We start from the raw sequence: 25,634 nt of genomic DNA on the forward strand, positions 1-25,634 counted from the left end.
GGTGAATGTTTTTCATAACGGGCGTCGTTGTGTGCGTTCAACTAGTAACGACTATCGGGGATACCGTGATCTCGGAGCGTAAACGAACTTTTGACCCGTTACTTCTCCCGCGCTGGCGCCTTCCCCTCGGTAGGCTCTTCGCTGCTCCACGGCGAGACTCGTCGCGGGCTGTCACCAGCGGCAAACGCAAACCGCTCCGCGGAGCGGCTGTGGGCGCCGGGCCAGCCTTCATCCCGGGGCGCGGCGGGGCTCAGGATGCGACAACGCCGCTGGACCCCGCACGCCGCGGGTCGGGAGGCAGGGGCCGCGCCGTGGCGCGGGGCTGAGCGGGCCCCGCTCCTCCCGGCCGCGAGCACATGCCGGCGAGCCCGGGCGCGGTGGCAGCCAATGGCGGCGGGGCAGGACATGATGTCAGAGGGGCTGTAGAAAAGGCGCGGAGCCTCGCGCGGCGCCCGGGCTGCAGACGCGCCGCTCGCAGGCTCCGCGGCGGGCGGTGGCTCCGGCTCCGCCGTTGCGCTCCCGCCACGCCCCGCCCCGCCGGCAGCCGCCCCGGGCCCCGCGGGCCGCGCCGCGCCGCGTCACGGGGAGAGGGGCCGCCGAGCGGCCGTCCCACCTGGTGCCCGTCCAACTCTTCCTCCTTCCCCTTGGCTTTTTCTTTTCCCAATGAGCTCCCGCGGGCTGGGGGAGGAGCGGGGGAAGGAGCAAACTTTGCCCCCGAGCTGCCGCCGCTGCCAGCCCTCTGGACTGTGAGTGCGTACGGTGGGCATCCGCCCCATCCTCCCTGCAGCACCAGCCCGCTCTCCGCCTGCTGCAGCCTCCCTTTCCCTCGCTTTCCACCCCGAAATTTCGCACAGTACGATGTAGGGGGCTTGTCGTTCTTTTTATTTTTTTTCGATTATTATTATTATTTATTTCTCACCGAAGATGGTTTAATTTTTTATATTTCTATTATTTATTAATCCCTCCCAACCGTAAACCTTCCCAGCTTGCTGCCAGCTGGGCCACAGCATAAAGCCTGGGACTGCACCTGGGGCTATGAGCCCTTCACTGAAGAAGCCTCCTAGAGGGATGTTCCGGGGCCGCGCAACAGACTAGACCCGAGCCCCGAAGCTTACACCACCAGTTATCCCCTCTCCCTCATCCCCTTCGCCCGCCTTTTCTGCGCCCCATCCCCTTGAAACCTCGGATTCGTGCCTGCCCTGCGCTCCGGAGACTTGCGCCGGGGTGAAAATCCCGGTGTCTGAGGAGAGACGGGGCGACCGTGCTAGATGCATGGGGGAGGGCTCCGGTTAATGCAAGTTCTGGGCTCCTGCAGGGACCCCGACAACTGTCAGCAGCAGCAGCAGCAACTCGGGGCCTCCTCCTCTGCTTCCTCAGCGATGCTTTTCCACAGTCTGTCCGGCTCAGAGATGCACGGGGTCATCGACGAGATGGATCGGAGAACCAAGAGCGAAGCACCGGCCATCAGCTCGGCTATAGACAGGGGAGAGACCGAAACGGTAGGAAGCGAGGGAAGGGGAGCCCTTCCACCCCTAAACATAACCCCTCAGAGATACAGCTTCTGTCTCGAAATAACAGAGCGGGGGGAAACCTACGCAAAATGCTAAACGAGAAGAAAATTAAGCAAAAGGGTACCCCAAAAGATTAAATAAAACCGTGGGGAAAGGCATGAAACTGTTAATTATTAATAATATGCATAGTAATAGTAACGCTCGGGTAAAAGGAACATTGCTCTTGCGAGAAAACAGAAAGTGGGACCAGCCTTTTGGTAGCGTCCAAGAACTCCTTCCCTTCCCCCAGCCTGTCCGGCCTTCCAAAGTTTTGGGGAAGAGGCAAAGTATGCTTTTATACAGATAACGCTCTGGCACAGTGAATTTTTTGTCTGCAGAATGGAAACACAAACACCAAAGAATCCAATTCCGTGTTATTTTTCAGGTAGGATGTCTACGCTGAGGGAGTCTTGATAGCATTTATATCTATATAAAATAAACTGGAGTGCCTTAAAGTTACGATTTTAAAAAATAATTTTAATATATATGCACGGTGGGTTTGCAGCCCTGTTGAGCAGAACTGGAAGATATGGTTCAGGGAGGCGGATGTATGCAAATCTTTATAACTTTACCACTTTTTATGTTGTGCCTGCTGATGCGTAGTGCTTGTGTATTAATAGATCTAGATAAGCAAAAGATGCATCCTTCTAACAGGCATTAAGCTGGCAAAGTGGAAGAGATTTCTGGAGTTTGTTAACTGAGGCAACATTTTATATATGCTACTTTTTTTGTAATTAAGAAATTATAATTCTGAAGTGAAATAATCCCTTACTTTGGTTAAATGGTGTCCTCTGAGCTGATACGGGCACATGCAAGAAAGATTATCTGTCCTCGGGTTTTAGAACTTCATCAGTATGTGTTATTTCTCTTAATGCTACGTAGAAATTTACTTAATGGTGACAGTGAGAATATTTAAACCCGAAATAGTGGCTGGAAATCAGCCTTTATGCTGTAAGGGTGCAACATGATTTCTAGTCTAAACGGTTTTGGTTTTCTGTGGGAAAGTTAATATTTTTCCGTACAATTAAGCAATAACAAATTATTTTTCCTGGAATATATACCTTTATATATCTATATATAATGTATATGCATACACATGTGTATGTAACAAATAGAGGGTTGGAATACTGGCTCCTTAAATACCATTTCTGGATCTCAGAATATTTTTTTTTGTTACCGGAAAAGCAAAGCAGAAAAACTGTATTTCGTTTAAAGTGGAAACTGCTTTGGTTCTAAACGGATCGCCAAGCAGACCTCGGTCAGTGCCTTCGGCAGAGAAGCTGTGGTAGGGAGAGCCGCGGTTCTCTATACCCGCAGCCCTGGCAGACGTGGAACGGGGGGTCCCCGCGGGGCCGGACGCTGATATCGCTCCAGCGCCGGCTGGCAAAGCACCTTCGGGTCCCTTCGGCTCTGCCCCGTTAGCTCTGCCCGTTCGGGCTCGAGAGGAGGTAGAAGTAAACAAGCAACTCCTGCCCCTGGCCTGCATCAAAACAAACGCGTGTTTGTCGCAGCTGTGCAGGAATGGCTCGGCTCCCTTTGCACGAGACCAAGCCCGGATGGTGCGGGGCTGGAAGGGGCATTTGGGACGCGGTGGGCAGCAACGAGCTCTGCTCTGAGCCCCAGCTCTGCCCTGAGGTGCCCGCTAAAAGAAATCAGCGTCCTTAACCGGCACCAAATACTTTCTCTTTTTTTGATAGAAGTCGACAGAGAATATGTATGTATTCGGTTTTGTGCAAGGTTTCGGTTGGATTGCGATTTGACACTAAACTATTAAATTATATAGGGGTTACATTTAGTTTTATTGCTTCTAAGTTTATCCCGGCATAATCTAAAGTGCTCTGTTGATTTTTATTCCCCCCCCCCTTGCTTTCTTTCCTACACCTTTCCCGCTATTTCGTTTTCCCGCTCCACCGTTCTGCACCCGGGTCAGTGCCGCTCGCCTTCTCCGCGGCTGTGCTCACCGATACCGGGGAGCAGACCGGGCACCGGTGGTTTGGAGCCTGCCCCGTGCCCTGGTCGTCATTCACTCGGAGTTTACACCACACGCGGACGCGCTGCGCAGACAAGCACGCACAGAGCAGTAACCGCGCAGACACTCTCAATAGAGTCGTAACAATAAATTTGAAAACTATCCGTGATTTGCCCTGTTCGGTGATTATTGCGCCCGTTGTGAACAGCATCTTTCCTTGTTCTGGGACTGGAAAATCCACCAACAAAAAATAAAGGGAAGAGATGAGTGGCCGGATCCGGACGCCCTCTCTAGCCCCGCGGGGGTCCCCTTGTCCCGCCCCCGGGAAGGTGGGGGTCCCGGGCCGAGCTCCGGACGCGGAGCCCCTCTCCTCTGCCAGCCCCTGCGGGAAACGAAGTCCGGCCCCGACCGGGGAGGGGGGTGGGGGGCATGCCCAGCAGCACACCGGAGTTTGTCCCTCTTGCTAACGGTCTGTAATTGTTTTCCCCCAACAGACCATGCCTTCCATCAGCAGTGACAGGGCTGCCCTGTGCGCCGGCTGCGGGGGGAAAATCTCCGACCGTTATTACCTCCTGGCTGTGGATAAACAGTGGCACATGCGCTGCCTGAAGTGCTGTGAATGCAAACTCAACCTGGAGTCCGAGCTCACCTGCTTCAGCAAGGACGGCAGCATTTACTGCAAGGAGGATTACTACAGGTACAGCCTGCCCTCAGCTGCCACGGGGAGAGGGGGATGATGGATGACAGGGATCTGCTCAGGGCACCCCACACTGAGCAGACCCTATCCTAAGGGGACAGCGGTGGGTACACCGTCCCTACGGGCCGGGCTGTGGGCTCCTAAAACCTCCCACTGGAGAGGGAAACTCACCGTGGGGATGGGCTTCGCGTTCGGGAGGGGGCACGGCCCGGTCTCAGCTCCCCACGCCTGCAGGCGGGCACTGGGGACTTCGAGCCGGATTCCGCGGCCCAGCCTTCCCGGACCGCGGAGGGAACGGGACGGCCGAGGCCTGAGCGCGGAGCGCAGCCCTTCACCCTGGAAGGGATCGTTCTCCCAGCCTGTGTCCCTCCGTGGGGCCGGGCACTGCCACGGAGCCGGCTCCTCTCCCGGTGGCGATGGCGGCCGCCGGGGCCTGGCAGTGCGCGGGACCGCTCCTGGTCCCGGGGGAATTTGCGGGCGGCGGTCAGGGCGTTTTTCCGCTGGGAGCGGGAGGGGCAGGAGCTGCGGTGCGAGGCAGGAAATGGGACGGAGTCCCCTGGGGGTCCTGGCCGTGGTGCCCGGCCGGCTGCCGGGCACTGCCCGGGGAGCGAAGCCGCTCCACAAACGGCCTGGCTTTGTGCCGCTGCCCCGGGCCCCACAGCCCCTCTCCCTCTGCCGCCCTCCGGGCGGACCCGACAAGGGGGGGAGGGAGGGGTGCGCCTCTCACCGTCTCCTCTGGCCGTTCTGTTTTGCAGGAGGTTTTCGGTGCAGAGATGTGCGAGGTGTCACCTGGGGATTTCTGCCTCCGAGATGGTCATGAGGGCCAGGGATTTGGTATATCACTTAAATTGCTTCACTTGCACCACTTGCAACAAGATGCTGACCACCGGCGACCACTTTGGGATGAAGGACAATCTGGTGTACTGCCGCCTCCATTTCGAGACTCTCATCCAGGGGGAGTACCAGGTGCACTTCAACCACTCGGATGTAGCCGCTGGGAAGGGCCCAGCACTGGGAGCGGGCTCTGCCAACACTTTGGGACTGCCTTACTACAACGGCGTGGGGACTGTCCAGAAGGGGAGACCCAGAAAAAGGAAGAGCCCAGGGCCTGGGGCGGACCTGGCAGCCTACAACGCAGGTACGAGACCCCAGTCTTCCTCCCGAACGATTCCAATGGTTTGTTTCTGTTCACTTCCAAAGGGGGATTTCCGTTTATTTTAGCTTAAACCGTTAATAATAGTTTAGCTGCAGCATAATTATTGAGATCAAGTGCTGTCAAACTGCAATTACAGAAGCTAATATGTTAGCATTTTTCACTTCAGCTGGAAATAAAATGTTTTGAAGCAAGGTCATCTGGTTAAGGAGGGGGAGAAGGGGGAGTGTAGCCTGAAATAAAATCTGGAAACCAGAGATTGTAAGTTAGCACTTCAGAGAGCTGTGAATTTTCTTTAGTGGCTACACTCAAAGGCTGCTGATGGGTGAATTACTCTGCCCTTGTCCTGAGCTCCTGTACCTCAGAGTTTTGGGAGGAAAAAGGAGGGGGGAGTAAAAAAGTGGCTGTTTCCCTGTGACGGGGGGGCGGGGAGGGGGCTGGATGGAGGGGGGGCCGGCAGCAGGTGTCTGCAGCAGCCTGGGGGCTGCTCACACTATGACAAGTTCGTCTGGAGTTTTGCTCTTCAGATGTGACTCGAGGCAGAGTGGGGACACCCGCAGCACCCCCTCCCCAGCCCCACAACCCTGCCACTGGGACAAGCAGCCAGAAGAACGGGAGCAAACAGGGCCGCAGCCCTGTCTCTCAGGCTCTCTGCGTCGAGCAGCAAACTTTCTACTGTGTTTCCTCGTTTAACCTTCACACCCCCACCCCGGCCCCCGCAGCACTATAATTTTGCAGGCAAAGGAATCCGACCAGTCTCCCTTCCAACCCCCCGTTCCCACTCCCCCCATCCTTTCGCTGCTTTTGATCCGGTAGCTGCCCACCAGAACGCTTGTGGCCGCCTGCTCTGCCAGCGCCGCTCCCCGTGTGCAGCCCGGAGACGGTTTTGGTCAAAAAAAGGTTCTTAAATCTTGATTTTGCGACAAGATCTCCAGGCGGCGGGGGGGGGGGTGGGGGGTGGGGGTGGGGATGGCGGGGTAGTGGGGGGGAGGTGTGAGGTGTGTGTGTCACGTCGGACCCCGACTCCCCGGTGGCCGCTCTCGCCCGCCCGCCCGCCCGGCAGAACTCGTTTGCTGCCTCCGTTGTGTTGCTCCGGTGCCGGCTGCGCTTCTCCGCCGTCCCCAGCACGTTTTTTGTTTTAAATCTCTGAAGTTCAGACGTGTCCCGAAGGGCGCGGATTTGTCTTTAACATTTATTTTAATTCCCTCGGAGAGGGCGTTAGGGGAAGGCCAAGTTTGCTGCGGGTTTTGAGCCGCCCCGATGGCCGCTTCTCCGGCCGCACTTGTCCAGAGAAACACGGGGGGACCCCGGGAGGGTTGTACTTGTGATCGCCCGGAGCTCCAGAGCCGGGGTGGGGTAGGATGCGGGATTGAGAACCCGAGGACCGGAAACGATTGCGCCGAAATCGAGCGGTTTGCACTGAAAATGGCAGGGAGAAAGGGCGCAACTCGAACAGGGAAACGCTCCTCGGGAACAAAACTGCCGGCTACTGTTGGTTTAGCTAATTGCTGAGTAATTTGGAAGTGGTGCAAAAATCAGTAGTGGTCCCAATGGTGAATGTTGATGAAAGGTGTACGTGGCGTTCTCGCTAGTAACAGCTGAGTTTTAAAACACACATAAAATACGCATCTTGCCCGTCTAAAAGCGTCTCCTTTTCGGAGGGATTAGATTTTAATTGTCCTTCTACTGTCTCCCTGTGCGAGGCAGATGTTCAGATTCAAAGAACCTGTAAATCGAATCCTGGCTCTGTCCTGGCTGGGAGCAGAACCCGGGAAAGCCTTTCCCATTCCCTGGGTCCCACACAAACCGCTTATAACCACGTTCTTTGAAATTCGTTTCCAAAATATTTGCCCTCCGATTTTTGGTCTTTTAATTTGTGTTTAGAGCTGGAGTTTGTGAGACCTTCCTTGAGGAACCTTTGGCTTCTGAGCTTAAACTATTTATCTACTTAACTATTTACTAAACCAATAATCGACTGTTTTAAAAGATAAGAAGTTCCGTTGATCTTGGAAATGCGACTGGGTTGCTTGTAGATGTAGAAATTCATAAACTAATGTATTATTGCAAAGCTTTCGATTTTGTGCCTTTTAGAGGGAAACCGTTTGCAAGTGGGACAGTTTCTCTTTTTAATGAAACTTGTAATTCCTTTCTTAGAAAGGCCCAATATTGTCCTCTGAGGGGATCTGTTGCTGATTAATTGCTGTAGAATAGTTTGTGTGTAAATAAACCTACACCCAGAGGTGGTGGGAAAAGGGGGACTGTAAACTTCGGCAGAGCAGAGACTGGAATTATTTCGTGAACTGCAGCAAGTATTCATCTGCAACACGGATGGGACGCACTTTTTTCTTCCCCCCACCCCCCTCCTACTTAAACGAGACCCCGTTTGCACGGGTATGATGGCTTTTAGATGTGGATAGAGCCTGACAAGTGGAAAATAGCTTAGAAGGATGCAGAAACTTCAAAAAGACTTCTTTTTCTTTCTTTCTTCTTTTTTTTTTTTTTTTTTAGTGTGTTCCTGTGATCATAATTTCTTCTTTCACTTGTTGGAATGGAGTTTGATGGGGTATTTTCTTTTTTTAGGTCAGTAAATCAATGGCTGAAAGCTTGCTGAACACAGAAGCACCTGTAAAGAATTGTGAATACTCCCTTTGTGGTTAGACCCCGAACCTCCCCCAGTGGCTGCTTTTTATTCATTTGTATCTAGTCTGTCTTTAACATGAAGACACTAAAATATCCTCCAAAGTGTCACAAATTTGGGGCACGACGGGCTCATAAAATACCCATAATCTGTGCAAACAGGGACGATACTAACAGCGATTTCCTTCCTTTGCTAGCGGGAAGGCTCGCAGCATTCTGGCTAGCGGGTGGCCGCGGCTCCGGGCTGGGTTTGCCTCCCCGGGGGCCGCTGGCTCGGTTCGCCCCACAGGGCCCTCCGGAGCTGGCCTCCAAACGCGCTTTCGCGAGAGTACGGGGCTGATTGCATCCCAACACAAACTGGGAAAAGCCTGGAAAGTCTGGGAGAGGGAATCTCTCGTTCTCTCCTTCTTTCCCCTGGGACTAAAAGCTTAGAATAAGCTTTCCTGCGACTACAAATACAGAGCGAGTAACGGGAGTTGCAGCTTAATAAGGGGTGTTTGCAGCGGTTTCCTGCGAGAAATCAGAGTTCTCTCCTCTGCCCGCTCCGCGGCGCGGTGCATCCGGCCCCTCCCCGGGGGCTGGGGCTGGGGTCAGGGCCGGGACAGTGCCAGCTCCGTGAGGGGTGAACGGGACCCTAACCCCGCTCCCTCCCTCCCTCCCCGGGGAGGCTGCCGTGGAGCTGGGGTCCCTCGGGAGGAGCCAGCCCCTTCCCCCGGCCCGGCTGGGGCTGCCCGGGTTAATCGTGGCGCTCAGGGAATTACCGCGCACTCGCACCGGCTATTCAGCGCCATTCAGTTGGCTTAATTGAGGGGAAAAGCCCTTCGCGGCCGGCTCCCCCCGCGCAGCCGGTGCTCGGCGCGGCCCCGCTCCGGCCCCTTTGTCCCCGGCCCGGGCAGCTCTCTGCCCCTGGAGGCACCGGGGCGGGCCTGCAGCAGCTCCGGGAGGCGGCGGGACACTCAGCGCCTTTGTGCGAGGCGTATGGGGAAGGCCGGAGGGAAAGAGGGTTTCTAGTCCCAGCTCTGCTCTCTCGTGGCCTTGTGATGCTCAGCCTGGGGGACAGGCACTCCTTAGGACAGGCTTTATCTTCCTTTTCCTAGAAACACTCTCGAAATGTCAAGGTTGAGGCAGCGCTTTCGGTGTCTCTCTCCCAAGGCCTGGCAGAGGCACCCGCCTTTCAGTGCTGCCCCAGGAGCAGCGAGGATATCTCCCTGTCTGCTCCAAGCGACACAGCTTCACCCCTTTTGATCCCAGTTGTGGGAAGGAGTTTGGGCATCTGCCTTCTCCAAGTGTCTTCTCTTTCTACCAGGGAGAAACACTCTCTCTTTTCTTGTCCCAGGTACCATTCAGAGGGCTCTGTCTTACTTTTGTCCCCTTCAGGAATGCGGGTACCACAAAGTCCTTTAAATCTCCTGCAGACAACAAATCAGGCTGCACCCCTGCACGGTCTGGTTAATCGCAAGTTCCCTCTCCAGGCAGCAGGAGGTTAAAACAGCCCCTTGTCTCTTATTACAGAAGGAAAGGGGTGTATGTTCCTGAGCCACTGAATATGGAGAGCTGATGCATGCACCAAATGTCTCGTTTCATCATTCTTCTAGAACCGGGATTAGTTTGCCTTTTTGGTTTTGGTAATTTAACATGTCAAACACAAGCTACTAAGAACAAAAGTTGCCCCAAAGGAAATTCCTCTTTCCCATCTTCTCCGTGTGCCATTTACTTAGTGACCTACTAACTACTAAGCACATGCTTCGACACAAATCACAACACGTGGGGATGAGCTTGAAACAGTGCTCCCAAGTTTTCTTCTTCAAACACTGTTTGTCACATGGATAATGGCACATCTTGCATTACACTCTTGTCACTGTTTTTAGAGGCTGTATTATGTGGTATTCTGCAGAGGCTATTTTGGTCACCAGTGTCAAAATACAATGTTTTAATCTCAGTTTCCAGTGATGTTCTCCCTGGACATCACCATCTTGTGGCTGAGTGGCCGTTTGTGTCGTGATGCTGGTGGAGGAGGATGGAAGAGCTGATGGCTGGTGAGATGAGGAGAGCAATAACCTGGATGTGGGGCTGGGGAAGGGCACAAGGGCCTTGAGAAATGTTTTAGGGTCAAAAAAGAGACTTAGCACTTCAGAATTTGTTTTGTCATGAAATAGGAATGAAACATTAGTTAATGTAAGACTGCTCTATTCGACTGGAATTTCATCAATTGTATTTCTGAACCCCCAGCAGGAGCCCTTAGATACTGCAATTGAATGGAAACCTTATGTATGGATAGTGCAACAGTTCCTTTGGGAGATACGCAGGGACACCACAGAGGCACAGGAAAGAAGTGCCTGCAAAACAGAGGGTTGCATGAGGGGTGTGTGCAGCGTTAGTCTTCCACCAGGATGACTTTTGCAGAAACTCCTCAGCTCTTAAAACCTCCCCATGTGTACACCCTTGGCCTGTTCTGCATCTCTGGGCCTGCAACACTCATAGACATTTCCGACTCTGTGAGAGACACATATCGTATTAGCCTGGATAGAATCGATTTCTGGAGGTGGTGCCAGGCACCACAACCAAATACAGGAGGCGAATTGGCACTGACATGGGATATTTATGTCATACCAGGTGATGCCTGGGGATACCGAAACCACTTGCACAAGGCATGCAGCAGCACCCTTGTGTGCTTTCAAAATCTGTTCTATAATTTCCTGCATAGAAAAGACACTATTTTCCAGTCTAAAGTGGTACCTATTTACTATTGGTTTATTACTTTTTATTTGGCAGATGAGGAGGTAAAATTATGAGAAATTCAAGGAGTAACTTGTTTGTTGTTCTATCAGGGCTTGATGGAAAGCTGATACCCTCATTCCATTTTGGGAGGGTTTAAATCACTTTTATTTCCTTGGTTGTATCTCATTCTTTATAGGACTGGTTAAGATCCCACCACTTGCAGCCTTAGGGCTTGTTTTGTTGCATGTTAACACGAACAGACCTCCGTCCTTCAGACAGATATTTTGATGCGTTTCCTCCTAAATCTCTGCCTTGTTATTTCTGGGAGGGTTTGAAAGTATTTCAGATAATGCACAGAGGTCTTTTCCATTACTAATACCTAAGACTCTGTGAGTACATTTTAAAACCGAGCGCTGCTCAGTTTTACATTTCCATAATAGAATTTGCTATGAGCAATATAGTTTTAGTTATTCATCCCAGTATTCTTTCCATCAGGAATTGCAGCTATGAAGGAGACTGGAGTACATGCCATGACCCCAGTTTGGCAACTAGTTCTTAAACCAGGAAGGGTTTTGCTGCATTCCACCCAGCTCCATTAATGCCCCATTTTTACTATCTCCTTTTAAGCATCTTACACCTTTTAAATTCAGGTGCTTCCAGTCTTTCCATGCCGCAGGAAAACAAGCAGAAATACTTCTTACTGCTAGAATCTGGCACAAGCTGCTTAGGTCTGGAAAGGATTTATACAAATGTACACAGATGCATGCACACACGCACATACACACATTTCTATGCACAGCACAGAGGTTTTTAAGCTGTTATTTAATTTATAAGAGTACAGAAACACACAGAAAAGTTTGAGGTTTCTGACACTTTCTAGCTCTATGAAACAAACATGGCTTTGGTCTTAGAGTTGGATTTTTGCTCTATACTGTGCCACATCTTTCTAGAAGGGTTTGAAATGCTGAAGTTTGGAAAGCAGCTCCTGGACATGCTGCAAACCTGCTGTTTATGGAATCTGTGTGCCTTTTTACTGATGAGTACCTGCCTTTTGTGTATTTATTTTAAAAACTGTTCTTAATGCATGCCTTTCAGAATGTGTATATGTTTTCAATAGGGCTGAAAACCTTTGATGGAAAGCATGAATTTAAAGGGAGACTATAAAGACATGACGATGAGATGTACTTAGTTGTAAGGAACCAGCAATAACGGACAATTGAAATCTGGTTTTCTGTCTAAGAAATTCACCAATAATTCACAATTAAAACTACGTTGATATTAGACAGAAAAAGCAAATTGATATCAGTCAGAGGTAATTTTCAGTTATATCCCTGATTTTTTTTAGTGGATTTAAGCTTGGTCCTTCCTGTTGTTTGAAGAGATTTTCTATGGTTTATTCTATGCAAAAATAAATTACAAACTACTTTTGGTCTATGAGATTATTTTACTTGGCACTCAACACTTAATACTACTTGATAATTATTGTAATGTTCCTTGCTCATAGACCTTCTTTACAGGCTTTATGGGTGATTTTTGCACACGTATCTGTTGGTGTCATTCCATGATTTCAAAGGCTGTAACAGAATTGATCATTCAAACTAGTATTTGCAAATAGTTATATTTTAAAAAGGAAATCCAAACACATAGATAAGGAAAAAGATCTTTTTCATGTGGCAGTGATACATTGTATTAGCAGCTTTATTTCTTTAGCTAGTCAAATTACAGTCATAATTTGCTGTCTTGTACCCACAAACTTTATTTCTTTTCTAGTGTTTCATTTACTAGTCTCTCTTGTACTCTACAGGGTTTAGTTTGATGGAGGAAATAATTATAATTTTAACTGGTCTGTTCCATTGAGATTTAAGTGGACTGTATTGTACAGCTTCCTTTTTACCTTACAATGCAATTTATAGTGATAAAGTACACTAAACACTTTATGGGGTTGAGGACAGCTACTGTCCTATGAGCAGAAAGTGGAGGAAAGGCTGTGTGAAGATGCAGGGAAGAAGAAAGGAAATGGACCTGACATTTTAAAAGCTATAAAGAGGCAGGTCAGGGTCCTTGCAGGTTGGTTATTGTAAGGGAAACGTAGAAGATGCTGAAATATGAGCCAAAAATGTGCGCAGGTTGCCAAGAAGGCCAACAGCTTCCTGGCTTGTATCAGCAGTAGGGTGACCAGGGCAGTGTTCATCCCCCTGTACTTGGCACTAAGGAGGCCACACCTTGAATACTGTGTTTGGTTTTGGGCCCCTCACTACAAGACAGGCATTGAGGTGCTGGAGCATGTCCAGAGAAGGACAATGGAGCTGGTGCAGGGTCTGGAGCACAGATGGCTGAAGGTCTGGAGGGGTTTAACCTGGAGAAAAGAGGCTTCTCGGTCGCTACCTGAGAGGAGGATGGAGCGAGGTGAGGGACGTCTCTTCTCCCAAGTAAGAAGTGATACTTGCACTAGGGGAGCTTTAGACTGGGTATTAGGAAAAATTTCTTCCCCCAAAGGGCTGTCAAGCACTGGAACAGTGACCAGGGAAGCTGTGGAGTCACCATCCCTGGAGGTATTTATAAGATATGGACATGTGGTGCACAGGGTCATGGTTTAGTGGTGGCCTTGGCAGTGCTGGGTTAATGGTTGGACTCGATGTTCTTGAAGGTCTTTTCCAACATAAATGATTCTCTGATTCTGTGATTCTATGAAATGGAGGGGAAGACAAGCAGGATTTGTACCAGCACGATACATCCCATGGTGTGTTAAGTGCTGCACTCAGATGGACTGCAAACAGTGTTGGCCACAGAACAATGTATTTACATGCTTTTTCCTCTTGTTACCTTAAGCTTTAAGCTGCAATGAAAACGATGGTGACCACCTGGATAGAGACCAGCAATACCCCAGCAATCAAAAAACAAAGCGGATGAGGACATCATTCAAACACCACCAGTTGCGGACAATGAAGTCATACTTTGCTATTAACCACAATCCTGATGCCAAGGACTTGAAACAGCTAGCTCAGAAAACCGGCCTGACCAAAAGAGTTCTTCAGGTAAGAAAAGGAGTCTTTTGTCTTGAAAAGTAAACAAGAGATCAATTTTATATTTAAACTGCCATAGGATTTGCTGATTTCCAAGCTTTTCTTAATCATTCATATCTTCTGTGAAGCTTCAGGTAAATCCTAGAGAGTATGAGAAAAGTGATTTCTTTTCAGAACCCAAGCACATCACTTGGGGTCTGATTTTTAATGGCAGTTGGGAAGGTTTACTGCTCACATTGTTCTCCTGTAGTTAATTCTGGTGCATGTTTTAGCTTCCAGTCTGCTGTAAGAAAAACTGAATTAGTTTAATTAGTGTGTTCACTGTAAATACAGAGAGCAGTTAATTTAGAACTTACTGTGAACTTCATAAGAATTTAGTCAGCAGTTTGAGTTTATTTGATCAGGACAAGGAGGATATATTTTCTTTCATAATTGGAGTGGATATAAATTTTTTTTTTAAAGATTAACTCATAGTTTAACAACTAACAGTTTAGTAACTTAGAATGCGTTTTAAAAGTACTTTTTCTCTGAAAGCTGGATTTGTTTTGCTTCACGGATATGTGCTCCATTTGAACTATTATTGGAAGCAAAGGTGAGAATATTAGTTGATTCAGCTCCATTTTCATTTATAGTTCTGATTCAAGAAGTCAGTTTTAATGGGAACTTATCCAGCTAATTACATCTAGAGATAAATCTGAGCATACAGGAACCATGGTATGCTGGGATCTATTGCTGAAATTTTTAAACAGGTCTTAATTGTAGAAAAATAGTGTGTGAGCTTCGTAAAGACAGATGGGCAAAGAGACAGGCTCCTGGGAAAGCATCATGGGCAGCTCCCATAAATCCACAGGCAAGTGGAGGGCAATAGACAAAAAATATTGGGAAAAACTGATTTCCCTGGAGAGATTCTGGACCTTACAGTATTAATACCCAATAGAAAAAGGAGTAAAAGATTTGTATACTTCCCAGTAAAAACTACTAATGAAAATCCATACATAACCACTTGTCTTGGCTACATCCTCCATAGCTGGATTTTTTGGGGTGTTTTTGTGAGGCTGCTTTGTGGTGGTGGCAGATTCCTCCAATACACCCAGTGCACATCCAAACACTTGAAATAGCAGCTCTTACAGCAGCTCTCCTTTATCCACACACATGGGTGAAGTAATTTAGTGCATTTATCTATGCTTATTTTGACACTTCTTTATTTTACCCTCAGAGTTTAGACACTTCAGTAATATCTGTTCTGTCCATTACGGTGTACTCACACCTGAATTATCTGAGAAATCTCACATAGTGCCTTAAGAAATGAGATCAGTATCTAGAAAGTCTCTTTCTCTTGATCATCTTTGTGCTGTCTCTCCTCATTCCACACCAATTTTGACTTCCATCTCTCTTCTCTTTTCACCTATTGGCTCTTTCCTTCCATCTTTTTTCCAAGTTACTGTCTCTGTTTCTTCCTTCCTTTCCAGAATGTATTTCCTTCTCTGCAAAATTGGACTCCACACCTCTGTTACACATCAGTTCCTCTTTCAGTTTCTTCATTGCTTCTGTTTCCATATGAAACATACCACATTATGCAGTTTTAAGGTGCTTAGTGGTTCCTCCTTTTTTTGTGGCAGACCCTTACAATTCCACTAAACTTTTTTTATCGTTTTGGTGTTTCACTTCTTTTACTTTCACAGTTAAACACTCCTTTAGCTGAAGAATGGTGGAAGGTAATAGCTGGTGGTGAGGGTTGCACCCAGCTGCTGGAGGCAATTCAAGACCATGGCTCAGAGTGATACTTTGTCTAGTGTCGCTGGAGTTTTCCTGTCTGTTATGAGCACTCTCTGTACTCTTGGAGTTTTTGTTTGAAAATTAATTTGGGCCAGGAAAAAACAAACTTGTTTTTTGATTTTAGAACTTTTGTGCCCAACTGGTTTATCTCTAACCTGTGAGAGGCAAATTTTCAAACACTGAAGTTCACCTATACGAGTTTCAAGGTTGCTCCTTGCCGGGGAAAACTCTTCCTGGGGTTGGTTACTGAGATATTGTCACTTGTTAATTCTTTAGAGCCAGAAAGGTTGGCATTCTGTCTGTGTCACTGAACACAAGGTAATTCACTGACACTATTGATCTAAACAGGCATCATTAGCATTAGTCTGTCTTACACACCGAAGGCGCATGGACTCCCAGACGTACGTGCATACGTGGCAGTAGTATGGAATCTTCCGCATTCCCTGTGTTGTTATTAGGCATATTTGTAAGCTTCTGTATTTTCTGTATGTTCGGATCCCAGTTCAGCTGATGGAGGATTGTGGTCTTTGCACATTTCATAGAATATATTTTGATAGAAAATGCAAGGCAGCAGATCAGGAGAAACAAATTCTCTTGTTCTGAAAGCAGTGTACTTCCTAAACAGAAGTAGTAATGCTCCTAGGGATTTAGAGACAGCTGTAGTGCCCTTACTGTATAGGCAGTCCCACATAACATGTAATGGGGGTACTTTGTTTGTAGATGAGCAGAGAATTTAGCATAGTCATAATGATCTGTGATATCAGATCTGGAAGACCTGACTTCTGTCTTTGCTTTATATTACAGTCATTAGCTACACATGTCCAGAAGTGGAATGGCATAGAAATGTAACATACTGCTTCATAAATTATATTTCCTTCAGTGGCTTTGTAATGCAGGCCACTTTCTCTAAGTAACCACAATACAATCACAGTAAGACTATTTAAAGTTTTAACCCCTACTTTCATTTATTTTCATTCCAATTTAGCTTTATATTTGCAATTTAATTCATATACTTCCTGTACTGCAGCTGGGGAACACCAGCCCATTATTGTAAGCTATCATTCCTAATTAAAGTGACCAGCTAATTGTGAGCTAACTAACTGGCATAAATGTTCCTCTTTTGGGAACTGATATTTCCTTTTGTGAGTTTAGAAAGGGAAGTTGGAAGTAGGTAGCCCTGAGAAGCTCTGGTTTGCTGGCTATAGGAATGTACCTCTTCTCTCCCAGGTGTCTGGGATGTGATTATCCACGGCAAAAGCAGTTTAGGAACGCAAAGCATTATTTTTCAGTGGGTATCATGTACACTGCCTATTCTTTCTTGAATTGGTCCCCAGTACAGTTGCTATGAAAACCCCACAAAGATTACTGCCTGTGTTTGGACTTGGCTAATTCAGTTTCCAGTAGTCCACAGGCATGAAGATCTCCACAGTCACACACGGGTACCCTGCGCTACCTTGTGCTGAAGATTTGCTTTGGACTAGCACACTGCACCGAGCCCCTATTCCTAAAACATCGCACTAATTACAACAGAGTAGTCAGAATGTGTGTGCAAAGAGTGAACGTGGTTTGGTTTGTGGTGCAACATCTGTTATTTTTTGTTTCTCTACTTGCTAGTTAGTAAAATTCAGTAAACATAAATGGCTCCAGGTAGCTGTGTGAATATTTGTTCTAGCACAAGCTATTCATACAACTAATACATAACAGTTGCAACAATGTGAGTGTTACAAACAAGAATCTAGTTACCTAAGGTGATTAGATGATCCCATTCAGTGCAGTAGCCAAATCCTTATACAATACTTTGTGTGTTTATTTCCAATCCTTCCCTGTCATATGGAGATGTTATTTTATTCCTGTTTTACTTGATGGAGACAGAGTTAGTTACACAGATACACTGAAAAGATAGTATAGTATTTTAACTGTGGTAGATGTTATTCCCCCTTGCCGCTGAGTTGCCCAGCTACAAGCATCCAGCCCCGCCAGCCAGAATGTGGTAGCAGCAGTGGTGGGTCTTGCAGCTGCTTTTATTTTCCAGCAGGAGTTTTGGTCCATATTTTCCCCTTTGATTTGAAATAGCTCAGCCTTATGATGATACATTTGGACAGCAAACCACTAAATACTTCCAAGTGATTTTGTTTATTCCTCAGTACTGAAGACCCGATTCCTGATTGTGTAATTGATGTGAGATAAGTCCTTCTGGAACAATTCTTTCAGTTATGTATGTTTGGATTGTTATTTCTTTGCTTTACTGGAATACCGTTACAGGTGCAGGGCCTGAGTGGGAGCACACGGTGCTACTGCCGTTATGCATGGGCAGCCTCACTTGGCAGCTCCTGCATGCTGCTGTGCACAGCTCTGGGTAACAGCACAGGGCAGCAGGCCCTGTTCCCACAACTCAGACAACAGTAGTTGTAATTCCTTCACTACTCTTCAATGTGAAGTCTCTCATATCGTACATGTGTAACCAAAGATCACTATTGTGATAGTGTTATCCCTTTCTGTCATAAGGTATTCTCAGAAGTTCAGTTAAATATTTAGATGCCTTTTCAGTAATAATTCAGTAGTTATTATTGGACAATTTTAAAGAGCGTTATAACCATTAGTTGGTTAACCTTGATAATATCTCAGTGAGGAAGGAAATGAAAGTAGTCGTATAATCTCAATTTTTTAATAATACTTATGAGACTGTAGTATTTTCTGCGTCTACACGAATTACCACTATTAAAAAGAGAACCATATTATATGTGCAGCTCCTGAAAGCAGCATGAATGGTCATAGGCGAGGGCATCTGAGCACAGATTTTCATATTTAATGGAAGATAAAGGGGAATGCATAAACACTAATAGTCTTGCTCACTTTACATGCTACATGTTTCAAATCACAAACAGAAAAAATACTACTGGGTCTATCACCTTTTTAAGGTTAAGGAAGAGTTGGATGTTTAGGAACAATGTAAATAAACAGAATACTTATGGTGCCTTCTACAGTTTTACACACTTAAAACAAGAAAATTGGGGAACAGGGATGGAAATGTTGCTCGTATTTGAGACTATTGCTTATAGAAATGTGTATTTTTAATGAACAGAAGTGTGAAATTATGCATAAGTATGTGTATATGCAACTGGACTAGTGGTTTTGCCTGTTCTGATTACTACATAACTGTGGTACACATACAGATCAACAGTGGCAGGCTTTAAACTTCCATTTCACCTCCATATGTATTATTGTTTTCACGGTCACTGGCATGTATATTAGAAACATCAAACCCAAATTACTTTGCGGGCCAAATATAAACGATCTCTTACTGAGAGGTAAAAATACCCCACAAATGTCCAAACTGCGGGGTTTTTCCCCTATTCCTAGCTACTTGGTGCTTGAGACTTTGTGGCTTGAACAAGCAGAGCAGATTTGCTTCACCTGCACCTCCTGCACCGAGGCTCCCAGCCTTGCTCAGAACCCTCCCATGCTTCCCTTCCTGCATGGCTCTGAATGAACAGTCACGGGAGAGGGTGCTGGTTGTGAAGGTGCCAGGCAAAAATACCACGTTGGGCTTTGCCTAATGCGAAACACATCACTGGCCTTTAATGGGTTTACCCATTTACTGTGGACTGTTTTAAAATCACAAGTCTATTTTTATCCATGTTAGTTTAGGAGATTCTTGTTTTCTTGTCATATATGAAACTGATAACTAGTCTTTAAACTAAATGTTTTAACTAAGGGAATGCCAACATACTGTTTTAAATTACGAAATTTTCAGAGAAGAGGACCTGTAGGGATGTGATTTATGTATGGCCCGTGGATGCAGCTCCCATGGCCACTGCTAGGATTTGTGCCTGAGGATTATTTCCTTACGGCATTCCCCGGATAGAGTGTGAAGGAGACACTGTGCACCTGACAGACCCTTGGTTGGAGGAGAAAGCTTTCCAGAGAATAAGTAGGAGCACTCACTGGGGACAATCTGGGGCTGGAGCATCCGCAGATGAGAAGAAAATCAGTCGGAGAAAAGCCAGATCAGACGCATTCATCAGTTCCACCCATGCCTGGCACGCAGAGAGCGCAAGGCGAACACCTCACAGGACTGCTCGTACTTACATATCGCTCCTCTGTCAGTGACTTAAAGCGGATCCCGTGGCAGGGCTGTGCTGTTTCACAGTTAGAAGTCAGACTTTCTGTACAGGTCAGTGTGGTCTCGAGAGTTCCGCACACTCAGTTTCCCCCTGCAGACCTCAGGAGAGAAATCTGATGGAGATACCGTACAATGAAGCAGACCCCTTCACTCATTCAGTTCCTTTCTCTGACAGATAAAGAGATGATGAGGCTCATTGCATCTGGAATGCAAAGACTCGGTCCTATTCCTTCTGGCAGGTCAAAGTGAGGACAGCAGCAGCAAGACTGAGTCCATTGTAAAGAATGTAAGATTGACAGAGGCCTTCTGATAAATAAGAACAGTGAAATTTCAGCTAGTTTGTAGCAGTAAAATTGCCTGGTAGCAACATGTATCAGGTTGAACGCAGGGATCTGCTGTATGTCGGTTTCATGCCAGTTCACAAATCCATTTTATTTTATCTGTTTTCAAATAGGTCAGAAGGATATTTTGTCATTAAAGAAATCCTGCAGAGAGTGGAAAGCTTTTATCTTGGACCTAAACACTGAAATTTAACTGAGAAAGATGAAGTCATAGCTTTTAGCCTTCACTCTTAGATAATAATCAAATAATGGAAGAAGTAGCAATGTTGGAAAAAATTCTGTATGTGGATATGATTTCTAATGAAATGACAATTTTTAATGCAATGCAGGTCTTTAATACCATTGAAGCTTCTTTTTATGATATCATTCCAGTACTGAAAACATTTGAAAAGGGAGACTGGCTTAGGTGAATGGAGCTGAAGCATTTGAGAAAGAAGAGTAAGAGAAGAGTAGGAAAGAGGGACAGTCCTTTTAGAAAAGTGAGACCATTGCAGACACTGAGGGATGAGAAGGTTCCTGGGAGAGTGCTCAGGGCCCGCAGAAAGGCAGGGTGCTGTGATCTGTGCCACCTGCTGCTACGATGGGGTATGGACTACGATGGGAGATACGAGGGTGCTGAAACTCATTCTCTTATATCCGTCTGATGCTCGATGTCTGCCCAATCCAGACAAATACTTCTGGGATTGAGGGAAATTAAGGATTTGTGCGGGCTGCCAAATTTCCAAGCACAGAAAAACTCTCCTCCTCCATCCTCAATCCACTCCTGTCCCAGGCACACCGTTTATACAGGATTGTAGGAGAGAGAAAGAGGAATGCTTTGCAGGCAGGCAGAGGACATTTCTCATGACTGGGGCTACTTTTCTAGCATGTTACCAGTGGAAACATCTTCCCCAGTTCCAGCACTGGTGAATTTGTGAATATGCTTTTGCTTTTTTAAACTCTGCAGTTCTTTAAATGCTACCCTGTTATATTAAACTATTTCAGGTTTGGTTTCAAAATGCTCGAGCCAAATTCAGACGGAACCTCTTACGTCAAGAAAACACAGGGGTGGATAAGACTTCAGACTCAACACTCCAAGCAGGGACCCCATCAGGTCCTGCCTCAGAAATATCCAATGCCTCCATGAGTCCATCCAGCACTCCCACTACTTTAACGGACTTGACTAATCCTACTATGCCTACTGTGACATCTGTCTTGACATCAGTGCCCGGAAGTCTTGAGGTTCATGAATCTCGAAGTCCTTCACAGACGACTCTTACGAATCTTTTCTGATGACTCTTTCTTAATAATTTCTTTAAAAAAGAAATTATTCTTAGCTGAAATTCCAAGTGTATTTTAATAGAGGCTTTGAGCAACTGACTAACCACAATTAGGATCTCTCCTAAAAAAAACAGAAGGAAATGTAGTGTTCTGGTATTGCGGAGTATGGACTGAAGAATAACTTGGAAGATCTATTGCAACACAACATTTGTGTAACTGTACAGTTTTGTGGACTGAGCAAGGGAAACAGCAATTAATTTAAGTTGGCTAAAGCTTCTGTATTTTCAAAGACTGCCATGTGCCTTATATACTGTTTTATCTACATTCTTTGGGTTCCATGTCCACTTCTCTCTTTTTCTCTCTGTATATTTATGACCAGGGCAAAAATGTTAAGAATTTGTTACTTTGAATAGTCCTAAGCCTTTCATTGGTTGCTTTGTTGTTTTAGAATTTTAAGGTCGAAGTCTGTTCGAATACCAGAATTTGTAAAATCTAACCAGTAATAAAACCACTTATGGAAACTACTTGGTAATGGCTGCAGTTACATTTAACACTAGTGTCACAATCCAGATAGGCTGATTGTATTTAAAAAGATTAGAAAACTGCACTACAAACACAGTATCTGCCTAGGATAAACTCTAAATATGATGTGTGCATTCCTCCTGTCACCACATATGGGTGAGAAGTCCACCTTGTGCAACAGTGTAGGTATCCTCAGTGTAGAGAAATAACTGTTAGTTACAGGTAGAACTTACCAGATAATGTTAAAAATCAAGCAGAAAATCTATACTTAATTTTGCTGTGTGAAGCAAATCTGACTTCAGCTGGCATTTATGAGAACAGTCTTGCTTTTATGCAAGACATTTCATGGGGGAGGCGAGCATGAGGGTACCCAACAGCTCTGTGGCCACAGTCATCCGCTTACGAGGTAGACACTGGGTACAGTTTTCCCTAGGAAAAAGGCAGAATGTTTCAGGTTATTTTACAACACCGGTGGGCAAAATCAAGGCAAAATTACGTTTTATAAAGTCACAGCCTTACATTTTTTGTAATGCTTTGAAGGAATAAAAAGCCAAGGAAAAATATGACATGAAGGATACTAATAAAAGTGGTTATTCCTTTAATGATTAAGGAACTTTCAATACAATTGAACTCCTTCTTCCACCCCAAATCTGTGCAGAATATAACTCGTATTTTGAGTTTTTTTCTATTGTTTTTAAAGATGCTTTTCTGTAATTAAAGAAATACCTCAGCAAAGTTTAAATATGTACAAGAATGAGTATACACCATGCTGTTTGCCCAGTAGTCTTATAGATTTTGAGTGGTACATAAGATGCATATGGTTATTCCTTTTCAAACCTGTTATGATCAGTGGATTTCAGTCAGACGTTTGGTTGTACATGTCTGGCTCTCTAAAACTCATCCATCATTCCCATTGGAACAAAATTGCCAAAAGATTAATCCAAATAAACAGCAACATAGGTGCCAAGATTCATGTTCTCTGCCCTCTTCAGTGCATCAAAGATGATTCAGTAGACCAGACCCGTTGGTCACAATGTTTTGGTTTTAAAAGCTCTACGTTTATTCAGCTTTCTCAGCTGAAAATTTGCGATTCTTGTGCAAACCAAATTCCTGTCGAGATCAGTGAGAGATCACAGAGCATGAGCACTGTGGGATAGAAATGCTGGCATAATTAGGCCATTTATTAACCTTCACACTTCAGCTTAAAAAAACCCCACAGGTGAGTAATCTGAAAAGCAAGATAGTCCTCAAAAAATTCTAACCAGCTAAAATGTGTGAAAAGGATTACGTTCTGGTCACTAAAACCAATAGGCTTAGCGTAGTTCATTAAGTTTATGCACAATGATGCACCATGAAAAAGGATAATTTGGGTCGAATTAATAACTGTTACAGGTTTGTCCAAGACATTTTTCCTCATAAGATAAATGTCTAATAAGGAAACTGTGCTGGTTAGTGGACTGTAAAAGAGTACGTATGCGCCTTTCAGAGATACTCAGACGCAGAGATTCTGCTGTATGTAATGTTTTGTTCACTGTCGATTACCTTGGAGACTATATTTTTTTACATGCTTAGCTGGATCTTTTCTTGATGTAAAAGGCAATGTTGGTCCACTGTTAAATGGATACAGCCCATAATTAAAAAAACTGTGTATTAAGTTGTAAACAGTTTCCAAAAGAAATGAATCCTGAATTCGTAAGTGTTACGGCAAATGTAGCGCATAACGACTGAAGTGTTCTTTAAAACTGCAGTGCTATTATTTGTGATCTTGTGTTTTAACTACCTGAATCCTCACGGATGGAAATACCTTTCAAATCAATTCTCAATATTGCCTTTTCAAATAACTGACGTTTATGAAGGGGAATACTCTGGTGTTAATCTTATCTAAAACCTATAAGAGACAATTAGAGAAATTGTCTGGTTTAATCAAATCAGGGATTTTGCATATAAATAAGAGACAATATTCTATGTAGGGTCTTTATGTAGGTGCATTAGGATTCACTCTCTGGCTCCGATGACCTATGTTATCCCCATGACTGTTTCAATCCTGTGGTATTGTTTGGTTGTTTAGAGCTTGTTGGTTTTGAATGCTGTACATTTTTTTACTACTGCAATCCTAATGTTTCTTCACATACTTGTACAGTTCCACATTTGATGTATTAGTCTGGAATTCTGTTAAAAACATGAACAAAAATGGAAATGATATTTCTTTGGAAGTGTATTTTTACTGTATATCTAATTTGAACTAGTTGAACATACTTCTTTACATTTTGCATGATAGGTGTGTAGTTCATTTTTTAAATATGAAAGAGACTTAAGAATAACTTAGAATGAGAATATAATGAAACTATACAACTATGGAAAATACATACAATGATTTGCTACTTTTTGACTCAAGAAGCTTTTTGAAATACATTTTACCTAGTTTATTTAAGAGAATGCAGATATTTTGTCTTTGAGTATACATACATAATACAGAATATAGAAGGGGATTACACACTAGAAAAACTTGCAAGTCATCTTGGTACTCAACAGCACACAGGATTGTTCTTGTCAAGCAAAGAGAAAGGATATTTGAGTTAAAGAATGCTGAACAAATACGTTTTGATCCACAGTAGAGAGGGATAGCATTGCTGTAAGTGATGGAAGCATTACTGTAAGGCAATCACAATGCAAAATGTATTGATGCTATTAATAGCTATATTGTGTAAAACTTACTTTTCATTCAAATTACCTAAGTTTGTGAAGAGTAAAGATTGTTATACTGATGGAGAAGCTGAATGCCTGCCCGGGAAGCAAAAGTCAATTTAGGAAATATACAATGGATGGAGAAAGTGCCTCCAGAATATTTCAGTTTCCAAACTATGTTCTCTTCCTCGCTGTTAAAAAACCCAGCATATTTAGAACACTTTCCTTTAACAGTTATTTCTTGTCTGTTGGAAGGTAAAGACTAAAGCTTAGACAAGAAGATAATAATCTTCATCTAAAGGAAAAGGAGAAAAAAACCACAAATCAAATAAGAATCAGGCTTCATACTGAGGCACAATGATAGCAGAGATATCCAAGTGACTAAAGGAAGTTCCATGTGTACGTGCTTATGGTCTTCACAGTGACTTAGTACTGCTTGGAAGGAGAGAACTTAATTGCAAGTACAGGATTAATGCATTTTTCATTTATTTTTTTGTTTGCTTCAGAAAGCCAGGACTAATGACACAGCTCTGCTGCTGGCTTTTTAAATGAAATTTGATATAAGTTGCTATTGGAAAGGGTCAAACATCAACTATAGGGTGAAGAGATAAGCCTAGGTATTTTCAGGGTTTTTTCCCCTTTTCTTTCTGTCTTTTTAACCCAGGTTCTTCCACAGAGCACACCACGAACTGCTGGCAATAGGCTTGTTTACTTTAATGAAGGGTCGATGATCTTCCTGCCACACAGTTTATATCTTCCTGCCTATGTCCAGTCTTCATACTGCCACTGCCAAACCTTTCTTATTTACCTTCCACAGTCTGACTGTCCACAGCTTCTACAGTGAGCCCTCCAACCGGCTGAAGGCTTCAGTGAAGTTCGTTCTTACCTCTGCAGGAATTTATCCCTCCTGCATAAGGAGGATTTAAACCATTCATGGTAGCAATTAATTTATCCATAGCTAAAATAAGGATCTATATAATGAATGGCCTGTGCATTTATGACATCAATTTTACCTACATTTGCAAAGACTGCAGGTGAAATACAAGTGCAACATTTCTAGTGCACGTCAGCAGCCAGGGGGATGTGTGTGAAATGCTCCTGCATCCGCTCTTTGGTGCACATGATTATGCAGTTGCCAGCTATCTGCATTTCTGCTTTCTGGGGTTATAATATTACATTT

The 25,634-nt window shown here is 45.2% G+C and overlaps 1 protein-coding gene across 1 annotated transcript; it reads left to right on the forward strand.

Annotated features, from left to right (window-relative positions):
• Positions 1-595: 595 nt before the first annotated feature.
• LHX2 (LIM homeobox 2) lies at positions 596-23,982 on the forward strand. Its single transcript, XM_065695759.1, has 5 exons — positions 596-1,499; positions 4,014-4,216; positions 4,972-5,354; positions 13,554-13,759; positions 20,972-23,982. The coding sequence occupies exons 1-5, from the start codon at positions 1,269-1,271 to the stop codon at positions 21,257-21,259; spliced, it is 1,311 nt and encodes a 436-aa protein (XP_065551831.1). The 5' UTR covers positions 596-1,268; the 3' UTR covers positions 21,260-23,982.
• The last annotated feature ends 1,652 nt before the right edge of the window (positions 23,983-25,634 follow it).

The sequence above is a fragment of the Lathamus discolor genome, chromosome 15 (assembly GCF_037157495.1).
Source record: "Lathamus discolor isolate bLatDis1 chromosome 15, bLatDis1.hap1, whole genome shotgun sequence".
NCBI lineage: Eukaryota > Metazoa > Chordata > Aves > Psittaciformes > Psittacidae > Lathamus > Lathamus discolor.

What these genes read in the sequence shown, in the direction of transcription:
- LHX2 (XM_065695759.1), top strand. Translation starts at nt 1,269, where the DNA reads ATGCATGGGGGAGGGCTCCGGTTAATGCAAGTTCTGGGCTCCTGCAGG. An exon ending in ACAGGGGAGAGACCGAAACG is followed by an intron (nt 1,500 to 4,013) that starts GTAGGAAGCGAG and finishes TTCCCCCAACAG; the next exon opens with ACCATGCCTTCCATCAGCAG. An exon ending in TGCAAGGAGGATTACTACAG is followed by an intron (nt 4,217 to 4,971) that starts GTACAGCCTGCC and finishes TCTGTTTTGCAG; the next exon opens with GAGGTTTTCGGTGCAGAGAT.